This window comes from Elephantulus edwardii, unplaced genomic scaffold, assembly GCF_000299155.1.
Source record: "Elephantulus edwardii isolate Elephantulus edwardi_28Jun2011 unplaced genomic scaffold, EleEdw1.0 scaffold00094, whole genome shotgun sequence".
Lineage (NCBI taxonomy): Eukaryota > Metazoa > Chordata > Mammalia > Macroscelidea > Macroscelididae > Elephantulus > Elephantulus edwardii.
Genome location: NW_006399844.1, coordinates 6653551 through 6674044, shown reverse-complemented (window position 1 = coordinate 6674044; position 20494 = coordinate 6653551). Strand labels below are relative to the sequence as shown.

Here is a 20494-nt window from a genome sequence, read left to right as displayed (position 1 = left end):
TGGAAAATAAATCTGCTATTCTAGCAAAGCTTACTTCGAGGTTCAGCATGGCATTAATGACACCAGCACCAGCCAATAGTGAGTCTTTTCAGTGCCAACCGTCTTCTGCTCCAGCCCCAGAACGCCAAGCTGAATAATTCAGGAGTTTGTTTTAAACACTGGCATCATTCAGAACCACTGGCGTTTTGAAATGTTCTCCCCCCACACACACACCCAGAATTTTCCATACTGGCTTTTTGGACTTCTGCCGCATAAACGGGCAAACTGAAAGGATGGGCAGGAATTAGCCATAGAGCTAAAAAAAAAAATCCCCTTATGTTGAAAATGAGGCAATGTGGCTTAGCCAAATAAAAATTTGTAATTCTTACTGGCCCTATCACCTTGCAAACTTTGGATCTAGGACCAGGAAGAAGTGGGTTGATCTCACAAATGATGTAACAAGCAGGACAAGTAAATCACCCATAGGCCAGGAGTCCCTGTCATGAATTAGTTAACCCTGGGGACACACCCTTTGGAAACAACAAAAAGAAACCTTTATGCAAAAAAGCCTCCCTGGATGGCACTGGCTGGCTATAAATACTCTTAACTGCCAATATGGTTACAACTTTGGCGTGAGTTGAAGACTGAGGCTCTGGCACCAGAGAACTCAACATCTCTGACTTGAAGCCTGAGTTGGCCCATTAGGGTGATTGGAAAGCTGTGGTTGGTCTCAAAGCTCAGTGAGTTACAGATCTGCCCACAGCTTGCTTGCTCTCGTTCTGCAGGGGCAGCCTAGCCAGTTGTGAAGGTGAGTGACCCTTAGTTCTGGGGACATCTTGGAAAACTCAGAAAGGCAGAGGATTGTTGTTGTTCTCCCATAAGGAGAATCTGACAGAAAAGTATAGGTACAGAAATGTCCACAAATGAGTTGGTCATTTAAACAAGGGCATGTATTCCAATTTCTTCTCTGCAAATCATTTGCTATGGTTGTAACTTATTATTAAACTTTCTGTGACTGGCTGTTTCTTCTCAATGAACTGTCTATCTTAGCCTGAAAAAAAAAAAGAGAGTAAACTTTCTGGAAAATTCAAAAGAGAGGAAGGAGTATTTACTAGAATTTGCCATAGATTATTTTATCCACTCTTTAGAATAATCCCTGTTTCTGAAACAAATTCCATAAAATGAATGTTATGAAACACATTTTGTGGATGGAGAAACATCTTGCAGTTAAATAAATTGATCCAGACATGTATTAGTAGAGGTAGGATTTTAACCTAGGTCTCTGTGGTTCTAAAATCTTTACATGAGTGACCCCACTACACTGGAAATTTGATGTAGGCAAGCTCAGACCAGAGCTAGGTCCCCTTTTAGATCTTCGTTTATTACCATTTGCTGAAGGGGATGATTTCAAATATGGAGAATTGAGTGTATTTCCTCCTCACAATTAATTATTTCCCCCTCCCTGAATCATAAAGCAGCAGCAGATGGTCCTGTTGATGTAAGGTGAACAATTGTAGAATCTTGAAGGGCAGTATGAGTTGAATGCTTCCCCTTCTTCCAATAATAGTGTAAACCTAACACTCGTTAAGTAGAGGTACAGAGTTTCTGGGTGCTCACTGCTAATTGAAAGTTTGGAGGTTTGAGTCCACTAAGAGGCACCTTGGAGAAAAGTCGAGTGATCTATATTTTCAAAATAGCAATTGAAATGTCTGGAGTGCCCTAAGCTGATACTGTCTCAACAGAAACTGGTTTTAATTAGAGGTGTTGGAAACAAAGGCTGCAGAGGACTCTTCCAGTGAGGACTCTTCTCAGGCCCAGGGGGCCTACTAGGTCTTATTTGGTGGTCTCACTGAGTCATAAGGGTTCTTGCTGAGAGGTAAAGCTGCAAGTCCAGTGTTTTTCAGTTGGATTGTTTATATGACTTTGTAGAATTGAAGTCTGTATTCTTAAGGTCCCTAAATGCAACCCTCAAATAAAAGTAGGGGTTGCAATGCACTGATGAAGGACTCGTAAAGCTTACATTAAGTTTTTGTGTTGACTTGCTAACAAGCTAACCCTTTCGAGGCTGCCTCATTCTGAAAACTCTTCCTCAACCTTCCATAACAGTCCCTCCTTCCCTTTCCTCAACCTCACAGCAACCAGCATCTGAGTTGAAAGCCAGATAAGTGACGGGCTTTGCAGAGCTACAAAGATGGCTTGTCCCTGGAAGTTTCTGTTCAAGTCCAAATCCTCCCAGTATGACTTGTCTGAGATAAAGGACATCAACAACAACGTGGGGAAAATAGCTCATCTAACCTTCAGGTAAGCTGCTCCCCGCCACCACTTCCTGCTTATCTGGTCTCTACTTCCCTTTCCTCCCTCTGCGCCTCCGACTCCGAATTTCTCTCTCTGTTCCTGATCTCCCACTGGACTTCTCATGCCTTCAGCTACTTCCTGGTTGTCCTGGTTGGAGATTGACTCAGCCATTATTTACTGGACACCTCATTGTGCCTGCCACTGTATGTGTAAAGAAGGTGCATGGCCCATTCCTCCAGGAGCTTGAATCTCTAGGGAAGAATGTGGGCAGAGACATGAGAATGGGAGGTTGTTAGGGTCAAGTGCTTAGGACTAGGTTAAACTCCTGACTTCTGTCCTGATTCACCAGTGCTCATTGCTCAACAATTACTAGATAATCTGAATATCATCCTGGTGAAGAATACCTGGATGTGAGTTGGAATAATCAGATTGGAGCTCTGTATGAGGTGGCTCACTCGTTAGCCCTGCGTTGTCTTACCAGCAGTGTGACTTGGGTGAGTTACCCTCTCTGAGCCTCAGATGTTCTTATCTGCAGTATGGGAACATCGGTGGTACTCATCTCAAAGCAGGTTGATGATTACATGATAATGTGTATGTAAGGCACTTGGCAGCACGCCCAGCACACCTGTAGACATCAGGTAAACATTTGCTTTGATTTCCAACCTCTCCAGGGCCCTCTCTGTGATTATAGTAAACTGCTCATGCTTTGCCTCTCCTTGGATCTTCACAGTGGTTCTGAGAAGTACGTATTATTGATTCATTTTATTGATGAGGAAGTGGAGTTCTGGGAGAGTGAGGATTTCCCCAAGGTCAGGTGACCGCTAAATAGAGAGCTGGAATTTGCAAATGCCATTTGGACTCTTCATGCTCCCTAATGTCTGGCTTGTAGGAGAGCCAAGCTTTAGGTGGGATTGAGTGAATTAGTCAGTGAACACAGGCTTCCAGATTATGCCGAGCAGGCATCCACATTCTCTGTGGAAGATTGAATCTTAGGTAGAAATGCAAGTCAATCTGCAGTAATATGATATCAACCTGAGCCCCCCGTGGAGCTTCAGGGGCTTCTCAACACCAGGGGGTGCCCTCCCCACCACTGGCTACTCTCAGACGTGTGGACCCTGGAAGAAGGGGCGCCCCCTGGTGTTAGGAGGCATGGCGACCCTGAGCATACCTGTCAAAGGAAGCCAAATGCAGTGTAGTGTTGAGAACATGCACTTGCACTTGGGGACAGTTGAATGGTTTTGTCACTTAGTGGCTCAGTGATCTTTGTAAAATCCCCTAGCCTCTAAGCCTCAGTGTCCTCATCTCTAAGATGAGGGGTTTTGTGTTGTTATGTACCATCAAATGAGAACTGACTCAAAACTGACCCTCCAGCAGGTTTTCAGAGACAGCTAATCCCACAGGAGGAGAATGCTTATCTTTCTCCTGTAGAGTAGCTGGTGGATTCGAACCACCTGTGTTGTGGTAAATATCCAAGGAGTTTTCGTGTATGAATGGCTTAGCACCACGCTCGACCCAGAGTAAGTGCTCAAGAAATAGCATCAGCTGTGGTTGTCATCTTGTTATTGTTGGCAACTAGAGTGGGATTGAGTAATGTTAAACAGTGGCTTTTATGAGAGCTTCATAGAAATAATGTTGACTTGGTAGAGTGGGCAGAGTGTGGGGAGTGAAGAGAAGTAGCAAAGACGTTCCAGGAAGCAGGAGTCTGGACACCAGACTCAGAGACAGAATCAAGCATGACTGTACTTGGTTGGGGTGATGATAGAGATAAGGGCTGGGATAGAAAAGGCAAAGCCGGAGCATTGAAGGCTTGGTCATGAGGAAGGGGATTTCAACTCTGACGTTACTTTGGACATGTTACAAGGAAGGGCCAGTCCTTGGAGAAGGACGTCATGCTTGGGAGGGTGGAGGGACAGCGCAGGAGAGGAAGACCCTCCATGAGGTGGATTGATTCAGTGACTAGGGTAATGGGGGTAGGTGTGTGACAGTGAGATTGGCACAGGACAGAGCAGGGTTTAGGGCTGTTGTACAAAGGGCCACTATGAGTTGCAGGTGACTCGATAGCACATAACAATTGTTAACAACTGCTGGGCAATAGGGAGCGAGCAAGACAGTCCAGATATGGGAGGACTGGGATGAACTGGAGAAGAAAATGTTTGAAACTAGGCAGGTAGAGTTGTGGTAGCTGAAGTGGTAAAGCAACCAAGAGATGAGACTGCAAGGTCACTTGGCCCCTACATATCCTGCTGGTACCTCAGACTCAAAATGCCACAGACAGTGACTTCATCAATAGTCCATTCTGAGCATTCTCTGGGTTAGTCACTAAGTCCCATCTCTTTCTTCTCTCCAGCTCATTGCTGCAGTCTCTTAACAGCTTAGCCTCCTCAACTCCAGACTCTGCTTCTGCCCACCCTCCTTCAGCTGGGCTATAAACAAGTCACTCTCCTGCTCTAGAAACTGCAATGGCTCCCAATTGCCTGTCTCCATGTCAGGCTCAATTGTAGGAGTCTGTATAACCAATCTCCTGAAACAGAGAACACCCCCTTGCCCAGTCTAGCCATGCTCAATTTCCCAGTGCCTATCCAGATCACATTCATTCCTTGTTTCTTTAATCTCCTTTCTCCCTGAAACTTTACAGAGTTACTCACAGATTTTAGTCTTCAATCTCACACCTCCTATAACATAACGTACTGAGAACCAGCTCAGCTCTAGACTGTTGGGAGTACAAACTATACCACATTATATAGGCTTTCCCTGAGGACCTATTATGAGCTAGACTGTGAAAGGGACAGCAAAGAGACCCAGTTCCTGCTGTCAGAGAGGAAATGGGAGAAATGACACACATGTCACAGATTTGGGGAGGAGGACATGGAGAATGAGATGTTAACTTGCTTTATAAATTGATAGGGGATAATAGGTAGGCAACAGGACCCTGTGGGCTCAGTAACAGAAGTCCTGGGGAGAATGCAGAGATGCTCAGCCCGGCTGTGGTAAAGGGTAGGGAGGAGGGAGAAAAAGGCCTTTTGGGAGAGGTCAGACCTTTGAAAACAGTCACAGAAGAGGTGAGGAAGAGATTACTGGAAGAGGAAGCAGTAACACAACGGGGATTTTATCCTGAAACAATAGGAAGCAGAATAAATACACTTAGATTTTAAAAAGTGGTTTACAAATCAGTTTAGGACTAGTAAAGCCAGGAACCCACAAATGATTGCTGAATCTATGTTCAGCTTCAACAAATGATGTGTGTGTGTGTGTGTGTGTGTGTGTGTGTGTGTGTGTGTGTGAAAGAGAGAGAAAGAGAGACAGAGAGAGATGTGGGACCATGTAGGAAGAAGTTGTTGTAGTTGAGTACCATCAAGTCAGAACCCACCGTAGCTGACCCTCCAGTGAGTTTTCAGAAGCAGGTAAAGCACATGGGAGAAAATTGCCCACCTTTATCCCCCAGAGCAACTGATGACTTTGAACCACATACCTTTGAGCTGACAGCACAGTTTCTTGCCACTAAGCCACCAAGGTGGCTTAGTCTAAGACATTTGGAACACAGTTGAGCTACATGTTGCTAGCTGGGTTGTAACTGGCTCACTATAAATCCGTGCCCCCTTTGGTTAGCAGCACGACATGAGTTGGACTACACTGACAGAACTCTGTACCAGATACCTTCGTTGATTTCATTTCAATTTGGATTTGGGGTTAAATATTCTCAAATAGGACCAGAAGGGACCTGCACAGGTTGAGGGCAGAAGCATCACCATGCTTAGAAAATAAGGAGCGGTTTCTAGATGGAGGAGTCCCTGGATGTCTTGGTGAAGTAAGAATGAAAAGGCTGGGAAAGACTTGAGGTGGCTTCTGGCCCCCCTTTCCCAATGGTTAATAACAAAAAGTCACCCACACACACAAGAGAGCAGCAGGCTTGCACTTTCTTGCCTGCCTTTGTGGGGCCACAAAGAACACACAGAAAAGAAATAGCCCTTCTTGCCCCATTCCTGTGAGGCCGAGAGAGCTCGCGCTATCGTTCTGAGGTTGCTCTGTGATCTTGTGATCCCTAACCTCTCTGGGCCCCAATTATGGCAGCACAGCCTGAGGGAGTGGTGCTGCTAACCCAAAGGTCACACTTTTGGTGGCTGGAGTCTCCGCTCGAGAAAGATGAACAATCTGCTACTGTGCAATTTGCAGCTTTAGAAATCCTACGGAGGGTCTGATACGAGTCAATTCCCCCTGGAAAGCAATGATTTGGTTTTTAAAATCTTCCCCCCCAAATAAGGATAAAATAAAATTGCCTTCCTGGTCGAATGTAGTGTGCATAGATGAAATAATGGACAGGAAGGTTCACTTTGTAAACAATAAGGCACAGCACAGTGGGAGCTGATATCAAGATCATTGTTTTTCACCGGAAACAAACCAACCTAAGACCGTACATCACTCAGGCTGGAGAATGTCCAGTGGCATCAAATGGCAAACTTTTCCTGCGGTCGCCCACTGGGTGCCACTGAGTATGGAGCTCCCTTGGGATGGAAGAGAGGCAGTCTGGCAGCCTACAAGGCTGATACCCTGGACCAACGTGAAGCCCACTCGTGGCCGCAGCTCAGGCTCGCCCCGCCCCGGCGCGCAGGCGGGAAGCCATAAAGGAGCCGAGGTCCTGGGAGCCCGGAGCGCTCGGAGCTGCGCTGCGCCCGGGCCATGCGCGAGGGGCTGAGCGCTGCCTGCGAGGCCGTGCGGCCCCGGCTCTGCCGGCTCCTCCGCAGGATCCTCCGGCCACAGCCCTCCTGGCGACCCAGCCGAGTCAGGTACCCCCGCGGGGCCGGGGCTGCTGTGGGAGGGAGGAAGGGGTTCCGCGCCTGGTCTCCAGGTTCTCCACTGTGCGCTTACTGGTTGGGTGGTCTGCAGCTCAGCACTAAATTCTGAGTCCTAGAATATAAGGCTTGGAATATTCACCAGGTGGGATTATGATGAAGATTAGCTTTAAAAGTGTTTCTTGTTCCAAATGCAGTGCAGCTAGTGGTAGAGTCGGCTTCCATTCACAGCCCCTGATGTCCAACAGAAAAGTAAACTCTGCAGTTCTGAGCTGCCTTCACATTGTTGATATGCTTAAATCCATTGCTGCAGGCATTGTGTGGTTTGAATGCCTTCCACTCCTTCCCGGAGACTCATCTTCTCATCCTTCAGCGCTCCTTCTGATAATACTCTCTTTTGATCTATAGAGGTTTCACTGACTTTTTCTATTTTTAATCTATAGAGTTTTTCACTGATCTACTTACTGGGGATTAGATCTCCAGGCCTTTTTTCCTAGACGTAGTCTGGAAACTCTGCTGAAATCTATCCAGGAAAGGTGTCCCAAGGAGTATGTGAAATATACTGGTGGCCAGGCTTCTAGGACCACAGCAATATGCAGGCCATCAGAGTAACCACAAGCTGATGGTGATCATCAGAAAATGTAGAGATCATAATTCAGTAGCCACCAATACCCCAGGAAAGCCTGATTGCTGCTCCCATTATAGGCAGCAGCTATGCCAGTGAGTAGGAAGTGTGTCTGTTTCAGAACATCAGATTTTCTGCGGATTTGTCAGCTCAGGGGTCCCTACACCTTTTAGGACAGATAGAGTTAAGAGAGTGAAGAAGTTCTTGCCTGAAAAATAAGGCCCATTTCTGAAAATGGCCACTGCTCTCCTTGGTGTATGGAGGGGTAACAGAGTACACAGGGTGGGGACCACAGGGGAAGCAGAACCCCCCCCCCAAAAAACTCCATTTAGTTCCTAAAAGGCTTATGTGTAGTTTGGGGTCTAAGCAAGGCATTTCCCCAGTTCTCTCCCTTTTGGTGGCAAGCCTCCAACATTTCCTGAGTCCCCTTGGAGGACCAAGGAGGACTGAGTATGGCTGGTGATTTAACCAAATTGCTTCAGTGTCCAAATAAACATGACAGTAACTTGCAACAACTACCTATACTGGTGCTTCAAATCCACCAGCTGCTTCACAGGATTAAAATGGACAATCGCCTCTTTTTCAGTACACAACCTCGGAACCTATTGGAGGATCAACTATGAGTTGAATCTGATTCTGCCTGGCCCTTGGATTTATCTGGGTCTTTAATATTCACGCTTGGCAGCTGACCACCACACTGCCTAGCAGCAAGGCCAAGGAACTGGCTGACTGGGAGGAGCAGGATTAGGGGCTGTCATGGTTATTAACTTTGCAATTTATAAAAATACTGCCAATTATGAAAGTAATTTGTAATCACTGTAAAAGGTGGAAGATGCAGGCAAGTTCAAAGAAAAAGAAAAACCTTCCATGATACCATCATTCAGTGCTAAAAGTGAGTAGTACTTTCCTCCCAGGCTTTTGTCTGTGCTGTGTGTGTGCATGTGTGCGCACACACAGAACCAGCATCAAATCATCTATAGTCGTGATATCATGTCAAATACGGCACATCTGGATGGTGGATTTTCAGGAAGTTGTTAAAAATGATACTTTTGAATATTTTAAGGAAATGGTTATATTAAATTTACGAAAACATTGTGACCTATAAGCTCCACTTCTCCGACTCGATCCCCAGAAGAAAGTTGGAGGAAGCAAGTATGGATTCCAGTTTGGCCTTGGAATGAGGGGAGATGAAGATTGAGAGGAGCAGAAAGGTGTGGCCTCAGTGGGGACCTGGTCTGCAATCATCTTCCAGTTTAAGCAGCCCTTGATGCTGAGCTGTGGCTTACCTGTTCTAAACATCAGTATTACTCTCTATTTCATTGTCTTTATACATGTGAATGTATGTTTTTGTTTTTATTTCTTTTTCTGTTGGCCACCCCAATCCAAGAGGACGATGAAAAAAAAATTCTTCTATTTAACACACCCGGTTCCCACCTACTGCCAGTGAATCCGTTTTGATGCATAGCCAGCCTATAGGACAGAGCAGAATGGCCCCATTGGGTTTCCAAGGCGATGAATCTTTATGGACACAGACCATTATATCTTTCTCTCGTGGATCAACTGGTGGGTTCAAACCATCCACCTTTCAGTTAGTAGTTGAGCACTTAACTACCATGCCATTCACCAAATGAGGATGCTGACAGCTCAAAAGATTTGACAGAAACCTCAGCAGGCAGTGAGATTGTGTAAGAGGGGAAGAATCACTCAGAAAAATGGGAGTGAGAATGGCTGGACAATGCAAAGACTGGAATCAGTGTCACTGAATAGTAGGTGTAGAAATGGTTGGATTGGGGCATGTTTTGGTGGTGGTGCATCAATTCTCAATGACAACAGAACGAGCGAAAATTTAGGGGGGAAATAGGATTCTGGCAGTGAAGACATCTTGGCCTCCTGAGGCTCTCTGACACTGGAGCTCATGATAATTGTTTCCCTCTGCAGTCCGGGAACACAGGATGACCCCAAGCCTCACAGCTTCGACAAGCCCTGGAATGAGTCCTCCTCACCCTTCACAGGGACGGAGCAGGTCAGTGGGTCACAGGGGTGAGGGAATCCCCTTCATCCCTCTCCCAGGCAGATGAAGGCTGAGCAACCTGGTGGAGGTTGGGCTGAGGGCGGAAGTGGGGTTTTGGAAGCAAGTGAGGAGCCTCAGTGAGGTGGGGGGGGGCACAGGTGGGAGTTAGAGAGGACTTTGGGAGAGCAGGATAATCCAGGATGGTCTAGGGGGTGGTCCCTAAGGTCTGTTGGTCACTAGATGGTTTCCCTGTGTCGGCTGAGAGGCACAGATTAGTGGGAGTGATCCAGATTGTGCATGGAGCCAGGAGCTGTTGTTGTTAGGTACCATAGGTCATCCACAGCCCACACAGCAGATCTGTGCCCTGCGCTGCCCTTTGCCACCCATATCACCCCTGAGCCCATTGTGACAGTCACTGTGTCATTCCATCATGTTGAGGCTCTTCCTCTCTTTCATTGACCCTCGACCTTTCCCAGCATGATGTCTTTTTCCAATGACTAGCCCCCCTGATAACATGCCTAAGTATAAGGGATGATGTTTCACTATTCTTGCCTCTAAGCAGCACCCTGGTTGCACTTTCTCATATATTGGTTGTTTTGACAGTCTATGGAATACTCAGCCCTCTTCTCTAACACCATAATTCAAAAGCACCGATTCTTCTTGTGTTGTCCTTAATCATTGTCCAACTTTCAGATGCATAGCAAGTAATTTAAAAGACCCTGGGTTGGAGGCGCACCTTGGTCTTTAAATTGGAGCCTACAGTAGCTGTTGCTGTTAGGTCATGTCAAGTAAAGCATGACCTTATGAACAACAGACCTGATCTTGTCATTTCCTGTGTAGGACACCCCAAAACAATCCCAGGCTTAGTGGCTGAGCCTTTGTGCAAACTCCATTTCTCAAACACCCTCTGCCCTATGTGCTTTCAACCCCAGTGTTCCAGAGAGTGCACGTAGAGGCAGGTGGAGGTGGAAGAGGTGATGGTTTTCGTAATTGTAAATACCTCCAGGGAAGGCAGCAGTCTTCCTTGGCCTGACTTCTATTCTTCGCAATATTGGCAGTAGTCTCTGTCCCTCACATCTAACCATAGTCCCTCCTGCTGCAGTTTGAAGAACCATTTGATGGGAGTATTAGGTGAGAAGGGGAGCTTTGGTGGCATGGTGGTTAAAGTGTTCAGTTGCTAACCTAACGTGTGGTGTTTTGAATCCACCAGCTGCTCTGAGGTAGAATGATACAGTTCCCTGCTTTGGTGAGGATTTACAGCCTTGGAGACCCTGGGGGGCAGTTCTGCTCCATCCTGTAGGGCAGCTATGAGCTGGAGTTGATTTGCTGGCAGTATGATGGGCTTGGTTTGAGTTAGATTAGGGGAGGAGCCTCAGGCATGGCCTGGGCATTGGGAGGTCTTAGTAGGCACGGGCCCAGGTGGCTGAGCTGAGAAAGGGAAGAAGTGCATGGAGTACAAGTCTGCTCTGTGTGCCCACCCATAGCTTCCCACCCAACTCAAGCCAAAGCAGGCCCAAGGGGTTGAGAGAGATGCCTCGGGATTGGGGACATCTGGAAACCCTGTTTATTTTTCTACTTCTCAAAAGTCTCCAGCATCCCGAGTCCAGCTGGTTGAACCCCCATCGGCCTGTCCACGGCACGTGAGGATCAAAAACTGGGGCAGTGGCATGACTTTTCAGGACACACTTCACCACAAGGCCAGCGCGGTGAGAATCTGGGGCTTCAGTGAGGACCCCTTACCCCAGGCTGGTGAAGCCACTGTCACCCCTGGGGACCAAACACATGCTCTTCCACCCTTTAGGTAAAGCAATCATCTGCGTGGGTAAAGAGAATTTGAAACAGCAATACCTTTTCTCACAAAAGACAATAGCAAGTAAATTATGTCCCCTCTCTATTAACCACCCTAATGAATAGTGGATAAGCCACAGAAATCAGATAGACCATCACAGGCACCAATGAGTATCTTTCTTAGAATGACAGATTTCAGTATAATAGCAGCAGGATTTCTCCAAGACAAGTGCTTAAAGCCTGACTGAAGGTAGTGAGCTCCCTGTCTCTGGAAGGATTCAAGACCTCTTTGTCAGGGAGATCAGAAAGGAGTTCGTGCATCAAGTACGTGGTTAGATTAGTGCCGCTTGAGGCTCCTTTCTATCTTGTAAGTTTCTTGTTCTAGTTTTAGAATGTTTTCTGTGGTTTTAAAGTAGATAAGAATGGAGTATTTCACTTCCGTGAAAGCAGAATGGCTTTCCACGCCTCCCTGAAACCACTAACCACAGGTAACCTCTCAGTATTCTTCCTCCCAGCATTTTCCTCTGTGCAGTCCTGTGACCCTGCTCTTTTTTTTGCTGCACGCCAGCTGTGCGTTCCCATAAGAGGCACTGTCAGCCTCTTTTAGTGAGAGGACAGCCCAGAGACTGAGCCATTGAACTTTCTGAGTCTGAGGCCAACGGGGGAGCAGGGCCTGGGACTGAACCCCAGCCTCCACTCATACCCAGTGGGGTACAGGCTGTGAAAGAGAAGACATTTGGATGAGGAAAGCCTGGTGGACTGCAAGGAGGAGGAGCAGGAGAAGTGAAAAGCAGAACAACCAGAATAAGGAGAGGAGGCCGGAGAAGCTGACCCCTGGGATGATAGGCATGAACACCTGCCCTTTGGATCAACCAGCCTGTTCTTACCTCATGTTTTCTCTTCCTAGAATCTTGCTTGCAAATCCAAGACTTGCCAGGGGGCCCTCATGAGCCCCAAAAGTTTCACCAGAGGACCGAGGGACAAGGCTACGCCCCCGGATGAGCTTCTACCTCAAGCTATTGAATTTGTCAACCAGTATTACAACTCCTTCAAAGAGTAAGGCTCGCTTGGGGCAATCCTTCCTCAGTTCTCCTCACCTTCAGCCACTTCCCACTGATTTTAGTCTCGTTTTCTTCTCAGATTCCCAGTGGTTCCAAGGAAAAAGGTCCCAGAGTAGGTTGTCATAACTGTGGGACAATGAGACAGAATAATAGTAGCTAAAAGAATGACTTCAGAGTGTAACTATTAGGCTTTGAGCCCTGATTCCTTTGTTAACTAGCCCTATGTTGTTGTTATATTGTTAAGTGCCATCAAGTCATAGGCGACTCATAGCAACCCTATGAACAAAAAACCTGGACACCTGTATAACTTTCATTGTATCTCCAGGTTCATAGGGTTTCCAGAGGCAAGCTATTATGGAAGTGGATGTCACTCCTGCTTCCAAGCTTGTTTTAATCAGGGAGTTCCACCAAACATTGTCCACCATGGGTAACCATTCTCGCATTTGACTCATCAGTGTCACAGTGCTAGGCTTCACAGCAACCACGAGTTACCTCTGTACAGCAAGTGGACACACCAGGGCTATACGACCTAGAAGGATGTTTCACCAAAAACAACTAGCCCTATATAATCAGGAAATCTGAGTACCTTCTCAGTAACTCATATTTCTCATCTTATAAAGGATGAGGAAGATAATGATAGAACATGGCTTATGAGATTGTTGTGGGCAATTTCCCTCTCTGTGTCTCCATTTTCTTATCTAAAAACCAAGGTAATGATAGTATCTACCATACAGGAGTTTATAATAAAAATTGACCGAAAGTAAAACAGAGTCCTAAGCATAATGCTTGGCCTATAGTAAGCACAATCCTATCAAGCTTAGAACAACTATTCCAGCCAAATTAAATATGATCGTTGTAAAGAAGTCCTGCTGGCACAGTGATTAAAGCACTCAGGTGCTGAAGGAAAGACTGGCAGTTCATACCCACCAGAAAATGTGGCTGGCTGCTTCCGGAAAGATTTACGGCCTTGGAAACCCAATGGGATGTTTCTCCTCTGTCATGTCGCTATGAGTCACAGTCCGTGTAATAACAATGACTTGTGTCATTTAAAACCAGTTGCCATAGGCTTCAAAATCATGGAGACCCTGCATGGGTCAGAGTAGAGCTGGGCTCCGGGGGGCTTCATGGCTGACTTTCTCAAAGTAGATGGCGAGGCCTTTTTCCAGGTCACCTCGGATTTGCAGTTGAGCACGTTACCATTTGTAAAACCCAGGGAACTACTCATCGTAATAACTTTTGTTGTTGTTATTGTGTGCCGTTAAGTGGAAACTGGCTCATAGCAGACCCTCCAGTGGTCTTAAGAGACAGTAACTCACACAGGACGAGACTGCCCATCTTTCTCCCACAAAACAGCTGGTGGATTTGAACCACATACCTTTGGGATTCCAGCGCAGCTTCTTAGCACTAGACCATCAGATTCTTTATGACATAACAACTTTCAGTACCTCCAAAAGGTGACTTTATGAAAAGAGTGGGGGGAAAGACAAAACTCTGTAGGAATTGGGTATGAATAGTAAAAAAAAACAAAAACAATAACCAAACACCCAAAACCAAAGAAACCAACCACAAAACCACAAACATAAAAACCACCCCATTTCTGAGAGTGTTACACCACGTGTATGATGAGGATGATTAATGTTTTCATATTGGGGTTGGGGAGGGGTGCAGTGCTGCTGTAGTGTTTTGGGGCAGCATCACCCTCACCCAGCAGCTCCTCATGCCTGGGTGTCCTTGAGGATAATTATCATCGAGTGTTTTGTCTTTGTACTATTTTTTTCCCCTTTTAATCAAGGAGAGATGTTGAGACACTCTTCATCCACAGAAAGACCATTTTGTTCTGAGTTTTCCACTGTCCTTAATCAGGAGTTCATTCCTTAAATAGTTTGTTGCTGTTTCAAAATCTTTGGTGGAGATTGGACATCTCAAAGTCTCTTTCTGTGTGTGTGTGTGTTTGCTTCAAAGCCTCTCTGACTGAATCCCTCCTATTTATTGAGGGATATGGGACGAATTCCATATGGAACTGCTGGAGCAGTAGCGCTGTTTTGGGAATGAAGAACAGCATGATTTAAGACCACAATGTGGGGACTGTGGGGAGCACCTCCCTGGGCTGGTCCTTAAGGAGGTTTCCAGGTGGTCTGATTGGGCCCTTAAGAAAATACAAGTAGACACTTGGTGTGTCAGTGACTGAAGTCCCCCTGAAGAATATAGCAAGAATTAAGAGCCAAGGATCAGCATCAAGGTGACATCCGAGTCTGGGCTCTGCCCGTGACCTCAGTCATGTTCCTGGCCTGGTACTCAACCCTGTAGAGCCTGGATAGGGACTCGGGCTGTGTAGTTTGTAGAGAGTTACGCTGCTAACCCAAAGGAGTACCTCTGGCAACTTTAATCCAGCAGCGAAAGATGGGCGAGCTCCTCCCAGGCAGTTTTACAGCCTTTGAGAACCTGCCAGAGAGTCAGCTCTGAGTCAGTTCCAACTCAGTGCCAATGAGCTTGACAGGTTTTTGGCTTCTTTTTTTTTTTTTTTTTAAGAGTCTTGTTGCCTTTGACTATAAAATTAATACCATAAAGCCTCCCTCACAGACTCATGAGTTTCAGTAAGTACCAGACTCGCAGTAGCTGTGGTGGGAGGGCTGGTTTGCTGTCTCTTCGCCCAACCAGAACCAAATCCTCTGCCAACTGAGTCAATTCCAGAGACTCATAGCAACCTCCATTGGGTTTCCAAGGTTGTAAATCTTTAAGGGAAGAGACTGCTCGTTTTTCTCCTGCAGTGGATTCGAACCACTGACCTTTTGGTTAACAGTGCAATACATAGCCCACTACACCACATGAGCTCCTTCTCTCTTAGCCAGGGCTTCCCATACTCAGAGGTGAAACACTGCTATTAACTAATGGGAAGCTCCTCTGAATCTCGCCTGTGTCTGAGGTGAACTGTACCCCACACTCCTGTTCAAGCTAAGATGATGCGATTAAAGGAGAGCCACCTGGAAATACCAGGGTTCCAAAATTTTCAGGATCCAGTGCGCAATGAAAATGCAAGCTCTTCTTTCTTTAAAAGCTCATTACATATTTCAAGATGATGACAGCAAAGCATAAACCAAGGTCAGGAGCTTCTGAAACACAAGCACGGGTTCCTTACACCAGCGGGGCCCAGGCAGTCTCTGGTGGGAGAAGTCTCGCCCTCCCAGGCTCCTTCCTCAGTTCCTGCTTCTGCAGATTGCATTAATCCCCATTTAAGGCCATCTCATTGTTGATCTTCTGGTTGTCTTCCTGTCCCCCAGGGCAAAAATAGAGGAACATCTGGCCAGGGTGGAAGCAGTAACAAAGGAGATCGAAACAACAGGAACCTACCAGCTGACAGGCGATGAGCTCATCTTTGCCACCAAGCAGGCCTGGCGCAATGCCCCCCGCTGCATCGGCAGGATCCAGTGGTCCAACCTACAGGTGACCTTCCTTAGACCCAAGTGGATGCGGAAGCTGGGGAGGCGGTTGACCCAGATGATGACCCAGGATAGTCAAGCAGGGCTGTGCTCAGAGGTGCTCAAAGAATCTAGGAAAAACCGTTTCCAAACTTGGCAGCTATCTGAAAAGCTGGAGGTTCAAGTCCACCTAGAGGTGCCTCAGAAGAAAGACCTGGAATCTTTTCCTGGTCAATCTATTTCTGAAATGCCAGCCTCTGAAAACCTTATCGGGTACATTCTAATTTGACATACATGGGGTCACTAATAGTCAGAATTTATTTGAAAACCCTATTTCTTCTTTTGTTTTTCAATTGTTTTTTTTTTTTTAAATCTAGATGTCTAGAATTCTGTTTGGGCACTGGGGTTTCTGGCTGAATATTCTCTCTTGTGTTAAAATCAGGAGTCTAAGAACCATTTTAAAAACAAAGTGAAACAGAAACAACAAACCCCAGACAACCTTGCTTCAGTTATTATTGAGGTCTTGATGCCATGAGAGAGGTTGTTTGTTGACTTTAAATGTTTGAATTCTTGGCCTCTGGAGGACATTTTATTTATCGTAGCTTCTAGGCCATCTTTCCACTGGTGGTCATTTATCACCGGATAATATCAAAAGCACTTGACAGAGAAATGGGTTAGAAATGTCAATGAAACCAACTCAGGCTGTGTCATTGGTACCAGGCTGGGACAACAGAGATTTCCATTCATGAGGCTTTACAATCAGGTTGCGTTTTTTAATTGGGTTTTGTTATTTATTAGAGTTTTCCAGGATTTGCCTTTGGAAGCAAACAAAGTTCAGGAAAGTAGAGAGAATGACTGGGAGAGTCATAGATGGGAGGGGGTAGGTGCAGAGAGGAAAATACACTTGTCAGTCTGGTATCTGAGTCTCTGGGTGGTGCCAACGCAGCTGCTAATTAAAAAGCTAGAGGTTCGAGACTACCCAGGGGCTCCTTGTAAGAAAGGCCAGTGATCTACTTTTAGTCATCAGATACTGAAAAGCCTGTGGAGCTCATGTGTCCTCTGATAGACATGGTTCCATGAGGTGGAATTAGCTCAATAGCACGTGGTTTATCACCTGGTGGCCAAGGACTGGGTATTGAGGCTGTTCCCCTCAGCTTTGATGACTTCCTGGCTTCTGGAGGCACTTGAGGCCTCTGTCCCTACAGTCCCTGATGGAACTTAGTTCTGGTGGGTTGTCTGCAGGTCTTTGACGCCCGGAACTGTACCACAGCCAAGGAAATGTTTGAGCACATCTGCAGACATCTGCGTTACTCCACCAACCAGGGCAACATCAGGTGGGTGCCCCTTACCCGAGGCTATGGCTTGGTCTGTGTGCCCCGGAATCTTAGACAAATGATGCAGGTGGATTTAGGGGAGACATCTCAGAAACCAGGGAGAAAGAGAAAGGAGCTTCAGTTCCTCTTCAAGGGTCCCTAATAATGAGTGGATATAAGCCCACTTCCTAGATTCTTTCTGACTTTAAGCCACTTGGAGGGAGTAGTGGATCTTTAAGAAGCAACATCTCTACTCCTTAGAGTTAGGAATCTCCATTTTTAGAAAAGGATTGCAGGTTGGTTTCCCAGCAAATGGTTCTTGTGCTTTTCTTGGAGGTGGGAGACCCCTGGCCCATCAGCATGCCCGGTCACCACTCCTCGGCCAAAGGAGCCAAGGCTGAAGGACTCATAAGACTCTTCATCCTTTGTTCAGCAGACACTTAATACCCACCAAAAGGGAACTCCGCATAAGGCTGGCTGACTGGGGGAGATGCAGGGGAAGCCTCCTAAAATTATTAGGACCCCAAGACCCCACTTCAGCTCTCTAACTTGACTTCCGTGGAAGGCAGGAAGTACGCAGCTCAGGAAAGGGCTGTGGAAGGCTGCTAACTCACCTGAGAGGTGGGGGGCTTTCCAGAGTGGGAGTCCTTACTCTGGCCGAGAAGAGAGCGTAGGAGCTGGAGAGTGAATGAGAAAGAGGGAAAGTCAGGAAACGCGGCAGTTTCCAGGAAGGCCAGAGAGAAGGTGGCATGCTGGGAGCTGCAGGTGTTCTAGTCCACTTGGGTGCTGGGGTGGTGGACCTGAGAAAGTAGAGGGGGATTGAGGCAGAGAGCGGGGTGGAACCTCCATGGAGGTCACGTGCTAAACAGCTCTGTCCTGTCCTGGTGAAGGTCAGCCATCACCGTGTTCCCTCCGCGGAGTGACGGGAAACACGACTTTCGGGTGTGGAATGCTCAGCTCATCCGCTATGCGGGTTACCAGATGCCTGACGGCACCATTATAGGAGACCCTGCCTGCGTGGAGTTCACCCAGGTACCGGGCCAGCCCCCGTCTGGGCTCTCAGGCAGGGAATCGGGCGGTGGGCACCAGAGGGGGCCTGGAGACCTTGGAGTTTCTGGAGACGTGGGCTCACTAGGCCTGTTGCCCCTCTAGCTGTGCATCGACCTGGGCTGGAAACCCAAGTACGGCCGCTTTGACGTGATGCCTCTGGTCCTGCAAGCGAACGGTGGTGACCCTGAGCTCTTTGAAATCCCCCCTGACCTTGTACTCGAAGTATCCATGGAGCACCCCAAGTAAGTGAGCTCGGGTGCTGGGGATATGAGGTTACAGACATGTTCTTCTTTCCTGTGGTCACCCCGCTGATATTCCTTCAGGCCAGGCAGCATCAGGGACACCTGGTGGCTGGGGAGCGGGCTTTTTGCACTGAGTCTGCCCATCTCATTAGGCCTCCAGATTTAGGTCGGTGTGTGGATGGTGAGAAGGAAGCAAGGCTTAGGAAGCAATGACCTCAGGAGATAGACTCTTCAAAGTCTTCAGATTCTCATGAAGTGTCGCCCAGGACTCTTATGACCCCCTCAGCAATCATTTATGACTAGCCCACTGAGCCCCTCAGCTGTCCCTCCCACAGACCCCCTTAGCTATCCCTCTCCTCACTGTAGAAGATCAGCAGTGACTTAAGAGTTTACCCAATTCAACCTTGCTCCAGGCAGCTCCCTTGGTTACAAACATGCTCCAGACATTGAAATGTACTATCATCCAGAAATTGGGCCAGACTTTTCTTTTTGTCCCTTGAATATAAAATCTCAGTCCTACCTCAGGGTCTTTGCACTTGCTGTCCCCTCAACTGACATACCTTTTCTCAATATTTTCCATGTTTCATTGATTCTTGACAATGAGGTATTTCCTAAAATGTCATCTCCTCAGAAAAGCTTTCTCGTGACCACCAAAGCTCTCCCTCCCCTAACTTGTTTCTCTTTATTTACCTTATTATATTCTAGAGTCTATACACACTCCAAGAATAGAGATCTTACCTTTTTTTGTTCACCAATATATTCCCAACACCAACTCAGTAAATACTTGTGGGATAAATGAATATAAAAATGAATTCATATGAACTGGCTCCTTTAGCTACATTATAATCCCATGGGTTTGATACCGTTGTCTCTATTTTGCTGATGAAGAAATGGAGGCTTAGAGAATCTAAGTAACCTCCCAGGTCACGCCGATAATAAGTGATGAGACAGGGCTTGAACCCAGGCTTTGTGGTGCTAAAGCCTTTAACCACTATGTTATGCTTGAGTCTCAGCTTTTAGCTGAGTGCCTGGCACGTACTTGGTGCTTAATATATATTCCCACAAATGAATAAATGAACAAATGCTTAAATAAATGAATAGGGAGAAGGTTCCAAATTTACCTCTGAGAGACTAATTTAGAGGTCAACTCCTGGAAATGTTTTCTCAGTTGATTCTTTTTTCCTAAAGGTAAGTGTATGTGTGTGACACTATGGGCAAAGTGAAAGCTCTGCCCGTGACTGGCTCTGTCCTCTGACAGGTATGAGTGGTTTCAGGAGCTGGGGCTGAAGTGGTATGCCCTGCCGGCCGTGGCCAATATGCTGCTTGAAGTGGGTGGCCTTGAATTCCCGGGGTGCCCTTTCAATGGCTGGTACATGGGCACAGAGATTGGAGTCCGGGACTTCTGTGACGTCCAGCGCTACAATATCCTAGAGGTAAGGAGGGCCCCCAGGCTGTCTGGAGGGTGTGGTGTTGGTGAGAGAGAGTCGCATGGACTGCCTCAGCCGCATTTTTCTGCCTCTCTCTGCCTCTGCAGGAAGTGGGCAGAAGGATGGGCCTAGAAACACACAAGCTGGCCTCGCTCTGGAAAGATCGGGCTGTCATCGAGATCAACGTGGCTGTGCTCCACAGCTTCCAGGTACACCTGAAGTTTTTCAGATCGGAAGGCGTTCTGATTGAAAAGCCATAGTTCTTGACTTTCTGCATGTGCACAAGTGTATTGCTGTTTCTATTTAGGATTGTACATGGGGTAGAAAGTCCTGAAGGTTCTTGGGTGCAGGGTTGCCGCTGTCCACCCAGCCCTCTCCCACGCCACACTGTTCTGGACCTCAGCAGAAGTGGACAGGAAGCATCTCTTGTCCACAGTTACCTTAGTTTCTCATGCAAAGAACCATCTTACAGATGCGAAAGCAGGGACTCTACACTAGAC

General features: G+C 46.9%; 1 protein-coding gene across 1 annotated transcript in view; it reads left to right on the top strand.

Annotated features, from left to right (window-relative positions):
- The first annotated feature begins 2170 nt into the window (after window positions 1-2170).
- NOS2 (nitric oxide synthase 2, inducible) overlaps window positions 2171-20494 on the top strand; it is a 41171-nt gene continuing 22847 nt past the window's right edge. Inside the window, exons 1-10 of the mRNA XM_006891072.1 lie at window positions 2171-2280; window positions 9625-9709; window positions 11284-11403; window positions 12393-12541; window positions 15825-15987; window positions 17205-17296; window positions 18166-18307; window positions 18428-18567; window positions 19826-20000; window positions 20102-20203. Coding sequence (XP_006891134.1) covers window positions 2171-2280; window positions 9625-9709; window positions 11284-11403; window positions 12393-12541; window positions 15825-15987; window positions 17205-17296; window positions 18166-18307; window positions 18428-18567; window positions 19826-20000; window positions 20102-20203 — 1278 coding nt within the window. The remainder of the gene's footprint in view (window positions 2281-9624; window positions 9710-11283; window positions 11404-12392; window positions 12542-15824; window positions 15988-17204; window positions 17297-18165; window positions 18308-18427; window positions 18568-19825; window positions 20001-20101; window positions 20204-20494) is intronic.